Genomic DNA, 5,750 nt, shown 5'->3' on the forward strand with positions numbered 1-5,750 from the left:
CTGCACGGCAGTTTGCATCTACCTCTTGGGAGCGAAGTCAACGTAATCACCTGATGGGTTTTTCTAACACTGCACAGAAACCAGCGTGAGTGTTCACTCCCCCCACCCCCCACGGGGCGACGGAAGCAGGGGCTCCCCTGCCCACCGCGACACCCTGTGACACCACTGCACTCGGTCAAGCAGAAATGAAATCCCACGTGTGGCAGTTGCTCTTTTAAAAAATATATATATCAGTGCAGTCAGGCCCCATAGGGGGAAATATATATATCTCTATGATTAAAAGTTGCTTTTATTGTAAAATGTGTTGGAGAGAAAAACGTTCTTTTAAATGCTTAGCGTCCCATCTGCCGCCTGATGCCTCTCTAAGATGCCCTGCAGCTGGGTTCCTGATTCTGCACGAGAGAACCCCAAGAGGACACTACTCTGGACCCCCATTCCCATGCTGGGAGCAAGAGAGGGAGACAGAGGGAGGCAGAGAAAAAGAGACCCTCACTCGCTGCGGCGGCGCCCCTGCACCTCCGCATGCATGCACCCTGCAGGTCCCTTCCCACGGGACCGTCCCTTGAAACCAGCGGGATCAGTGCCCACGGGCGGCTCTGTGCTAGCAGAGGCAGGCATGGCCAGTCCCATGCACGCCCACCAGGACACCCGGGGTCTGGGCTGCCCTGCCGTGGCCTCCACCCGCCTGCCCCGACACACACGCGTGGGAAAAGCATATGCACCCGTCTCCTGTGACACACCTGCTGTAACTCTAATGACAAGGTTAGAACAGAAACCTAAAAGAAGAGGGTAACATGTAAATACTGTGTTATTCAGCCTACAGTACAGTAATCTGGATACGAATGAGAAAGGAGGCCGCGGCCCCTCGCCCCGTGGCCTCTACTTGCCCACGTTAGACCGGCCTTCAATGCAGATCTTAACCTCCTGAGGAATTAGAGAAGGCTTAGGAAGAGTCAAAGGGGGCTCGTCTTCCGACTTCTCCAGTTTGCGGGTCTCCGGTGCCGACCACCTCCTCTTCCTCGTGGCCGTGGGCTTGCTGGGTTCTATTTTGGTGAGGAAGGGCGCTGTAGGCAATCCGATCTTTTCTGGAAACTTCAGTTCGCCGTTCTCAGAGAGCATCTGGGCGCCTCCCTGATGAACCCCATTCTCCTGCTCGGCGTACCGGTGTCTGCTGCCTGTCAGGCCGTCGGTCTTGGCGTGCTTTAGCAGGACGCTGGCGGGGTCCCCCGGCTGGCCCTTTTTAACAGAGCCGTTCTTCAGGTTCTTGAGGGTCAGCGAGATGCAGACGTCGCCCACGGAGAGTTTGGAACACGGCAAATCGAAGAGCTGGCTGGTCCTGTCGGGACAGCAGGACGACCAGCCCTGCCCGAACACGAAGAAAGGGTATTCCACCAAAACCTCCACGCTGACCTGTGGGGACAGCGGGGACAGAAGGCAGAGGACATCAAAGAACGCCCTGTATCCAGGTCTGATCGGACACGCTCGCGCACAGGCGCTCACGCCGAATGCGAAAAACACGACTCGGTTTCCCCGCCTCCTCCTCCCTCAGCAGCACTCCAAATCCGCCCTTGAGTCTAGGGTACTTCCTGGCATGTAAAAGGTGCTCAGTAAAAGCCCCAACAACGAGGTCTGGGTTTGCTTTTCCTACAGAAAGGTCCTGCAATGACACACCTGGCCAACAGGGGTCGATGTTGAGATGATGGAGAGGCCTCGCTGTCTGGTCTGTCTGGTTTCTTTTTCTTTTTCTTTTCACCAGCCGGGACTACAGGGCTGTGTGTGTTCTCGAGGGAGTGAGAGGGTGGTGCCTGCCCCAGCTCTGGCTCCCCCTGCACAGGCAGCTCTCTGCAACGAGTCACCGCTGCCCTGCCCCACGTTCCCCTGAGAGCTGCGGAGCGGGCCAGGATTCCATGGAGTCAAACGTCCTTCTCACCGCACTTGCTCTTGCTGCTGTTCATGCTCATTCATTCATTCATTCATTCATTCATTCCTCAGACTCACTGGGCTCCCAACCTGTTCCAGGATGGTCTCTGATTAAAAACCCCGATGAAAATAAACCCCTGGAGCAGAACCACATTACGTAACTCCTGCAGCTCAACACAGCTCATATTCCCAGCCTGTAAATACACCCCTTCCCGGAACGGGATGCAGTCTGTAAGAAGTGTGAGCGCAGTGAGCCTGTCCTTTGGGAGCTCGAGGGCCTCTGTCTTCCACAGCTAGGTTGCCCGGAAGTCGGTGCCCAGGGGCAGCTCCCCCCCCCCCACCCCGCCTCCTCCACGCTTTCCCACTTTCCTCCTGCTATGGCAAGCACCCCCAGTTGCTAACTGAGCTGTCAGGAGGAATTTGCCTACAGCCCCCCTAAACCTACTCCTCTCTCCAGCCCCCTCTCTCCAGCCCCCTAAACCTACTCCTCTAAAACCATCCCCTCCAGCTTCCACTCCAGGGGGAGAACCAAGAGAGGGAGGCATTTCCTTGCTGAACTGATAAAGTGATAATCCTTTACACTCCTCACTTTCCTGTCCTGCTAATGACCAGCTCTTAGGACCACCTTCAGTTCTCGGTGTGAAGGCGCCATGAAACTGCTTTCACTACGCAGTCAGTAACTCCTGGACCCAGACACTCCATGCTTCCAGGCGTCCTTCTGCCGGGTGATTGTGTATTTCGATCTGAGATTGGTGTGATGCCTCTATACACACATTTGTACGTCTCACCACAAACAAGATAGAAGGGAAACAAAACAGCTGCTGTTTAAATATATCTCCTTATTTTTCTTTCACAAGATCCCCTGTTTTCACAAATGTGAAGGGCATCTGTTTAACGAAACAGTTTTTTGTGTGAAACTATCCCAAATTCACAAATTGTACTTGTACCTGGAAGCAATGAAACCTCCCTGCAGCTGGGCTGCAGTGTCTACGTCACATTCTTGGTGCAATGATTAAATTGGGGATTTTTAACTTTGTCTGCAAGTATGCCTCCATCCTGTTTCACCTGTACAGAAAAAGCCAATCTGCCCTCCCCAAAGGGCAGTTTAGAGGGTTTTCCATTCTCCACATGCAGAAAATCAGAAAACCCTGTAGTCATGATTATGGGGATAAGCAAGATATCCATTCACCTCAGTGTTTAAAAATCATTAACGAGAACAGCCAGAGATCTTCGGTTGCGAGAATGGTCTATTTCAGACACTTAATCATATCCCTGCTAAGTCTGGCTCAGTGCTCCATGGAAGTATTTCAGAGCCGTTCAGTAAACCCTCCCTCAGCATGGTGACACCTACAGATGCAAATCCAGATGACCAGCTAAGCTCTCACACATGGCAGGGCTTGTGGATCCCCTTGCAGGAAGGCCCTGTTAGGAAGCTCTGAACTGGCCCAGAAGGACAAATGACCACACCAGCATAGACAGCAAGAGACATGACACAGAGACTCAGTTCCACATGCATCCTCCTTCAGGTCTTAAAATGCACACCTTAGAGAAAAATGGTATAATAGTTTGTGCTACAAATAAATAAGCCAGGGCGAGCATGTGGTGTGGAAGTTAAAGTGACTGGATCCCAGCTGGCTCTGTGGTTCGAGTCCCAGACCCAGCAGCTTGAAAATCATGCCAGGTGCATGTGTGTGCACCCAAAATCCCAAGAGAAGAATGGAGGAGAAGGGATTGTGACTTGGCCATCCCTTCTGTGGGGCGATTTCTCTTTTTTCCTCTCTCTCTCTCTGCCTTTGTCTCTCTCTGGCAAATGTACAAGCCCAACACCAAAAGCTATAAGCAAAACAAAACAAAACAACAACAACAACAACAAAGGAACAAAGAGAGAGAGAAAGAAAGAGAGAGAGAGAGAGAGAGAGAGAGAGAAAGAAAGAAAGAAAGAAAGCCAGCCAGCCAGAAAAAGACACAGGGGAACCTGAGATGTGTACTGCTATGGGGAGGAAGCTGATTTAGAAAAGCTATGCACTGTGATTCCAACCGTGTGGCACTCCAGAAAAGGCAAACGAATAGAGACCACCTGGTGGCTGGGACCAGCAGGTGGTGTGGTAGTTAAGGCACTGGACATTCCCGCATGATCGACCATGGTTCGAGTCCTGGACCTGATGGCTTGCTTTCTCACTTTCCCTCTGTCTCTTTCTCTCTGTGTCTCTCTCTGGTCAAATTACAATGAATGAATGAATAAATATAATTAAATAAATAATTCTTTTTTAAAAAGTTTTAAAAGAAAGATGGTGGCTGACAGGGATTTGAGGTGGGGTAGGGGCATGAACATGTGCCGTATAAAGGGTTTTGAGGGTGGAATAACTATTTTGTATGGTGTGGCAATGCTGAATTCTGACATCACACCTTTATCAAAACCCGTAGAATGTACAACACAAAGAGGAAACTCTGTGGGCCAGGTGGGGGCACAGTGATAATCCACCTGGACCCATGTGGGAAAGGTTCCGGGTTTGTGCCCTGAAGTTTCCTTGAGCACACTGGGTACGCAAGCGCACGCTCCATGACCCAGACTGCCTTAAGACCCTGCGGGGTCCCTGTCTCTGTCTTTCTTTCCACCTTGCTCTGTCTCATGAGAGGAAACAAATTAAAAACAAAATAATATTGGAGCCAGAAGGTGGCGTGATGGTTAAGGCGGCTGGATTCCTACATGGCTGACTGTGGTCTGAGTCCCAAACCCGGTGGCTTGAAAATCACACTGGGTGCATGTGCGTGTGTGCCCAAGATCCCGAGCAGAGTATAGAGGAGAAGGGACTGTGGTGTGGACATCCCCCATGGGGGCAGGGGTGATTTCACATTTCCTTTTCTCTGTCTCTCTCCTCTCTGGCAGGTCTATGTGCCCTATGACAAAAATCTATAAAATTTAAAAAAGAATAATAATATTGGAAGAAGGCAAATCCTCATGTAAACCGCAGACTTCAGTTGATAATGTATCTGGGGCCAGACAGTGACACAGCAGTCAAGTCGACACTGTGAAGCAATCCTAGGTGGGAGGGCTCTCGCCTGACATCGGAGAGGGCTGCAGAGCTCAGGTGCATCCATGATCTGGAACTGGCCCAAGGCTCAGGTGGATTGTGGGGTCGAGACCCCGTAGGAGGTACTGCCTCTTTCTGCCACTGCCTCTGTCTCCCTCCAGCACTCATGAAGAAATAAACTTAAAAAAAAATAACATCCCAATATTGGTTTATCAATTGTTCCAAGTACGTTACGCTAATAAGAGATTTCAGTAATGGGGAGAGTGGATGTGCATGGAAAATCTCCTTCCAACTCCAGTATTTAGAAACCTAAAATTGCTTTGGATAAAAAGTGCCTTCATGTTAATAAAAAGCTGTAGTTAACAATGGTCTGAGGGGATCTGTTTCACTGATACAGACAAGGTGGCCCATCTGGGGGCACTTGTGTCACATAAAGGTTAAAGAAAAGCAGGCTTTGGTCCCTTTCCTGCATGGCTCCACAGAGGCACAGATAAAAACGTGGTGAGATGCAGTGGCTCTGCTGGAGCCCTTCTGGAATCAGAGCTGGTAGGCGTTGAGGACAAAAGGCCGACTGCCTTTTCCTACTTCCAAAATCCTTTCCAGAGGGTCTGCAAACATTACCAGACCATTTGGGCCCATTAATAACAGGACTCTTCCTCCATCCTGCCCCGGCCATAGTGACTCTGGGATGTATAGTACACCTTCTTATTTGTGTGAAGATAAATCTCAATCCCAAAACACAGATCTTCTTTTCCAATCACCAACCAAAAAATATGTAAACCCACCTATAACCTACAC

At 50.4% G+C, this 5,750-nt stretch overlaps 1 protein-coding gene across 1 annotated transcript in view; it reads right to left on the reverse strand.

Annotated features, from left to right (window-relative positions):
• Positions 1-6: 6 nt before the first annotated feature.
• ATXN1 (ataxin 1) overlaps positions 7-5,750 on the reverse strand; it is a 17,282-nt gene continuing 11,538 nt past the window's right edge. Inside the window, exon 3 of the mRNA XM_006164606.3 lies at positions 7-1,410. Coding sequence (XP_006164668.1) covers positions 880-1,410 — 531 coding nt within the window. The 3' untranslated portion in view covers positions 7-879. The remainder of the gene's footprint in view (positions 1,411-5,750) is intronic.

The sequence above is a fragment of the Tupaia chinensis genome, unplaced genomic scaffold (genome assembly GCF_000334495.1).
Source record: "Tupaia chinensis unplaced genomic scaffold, TupChi_1.0 Scaffold143647_1, whole genome shotgun sequence".
Lineage (NCBI taxonomy): Eukaryota > Metazoa > Chordata > Mammalia > Scandentia > Tupaiidae > Tupaia > Tupaia belangeri.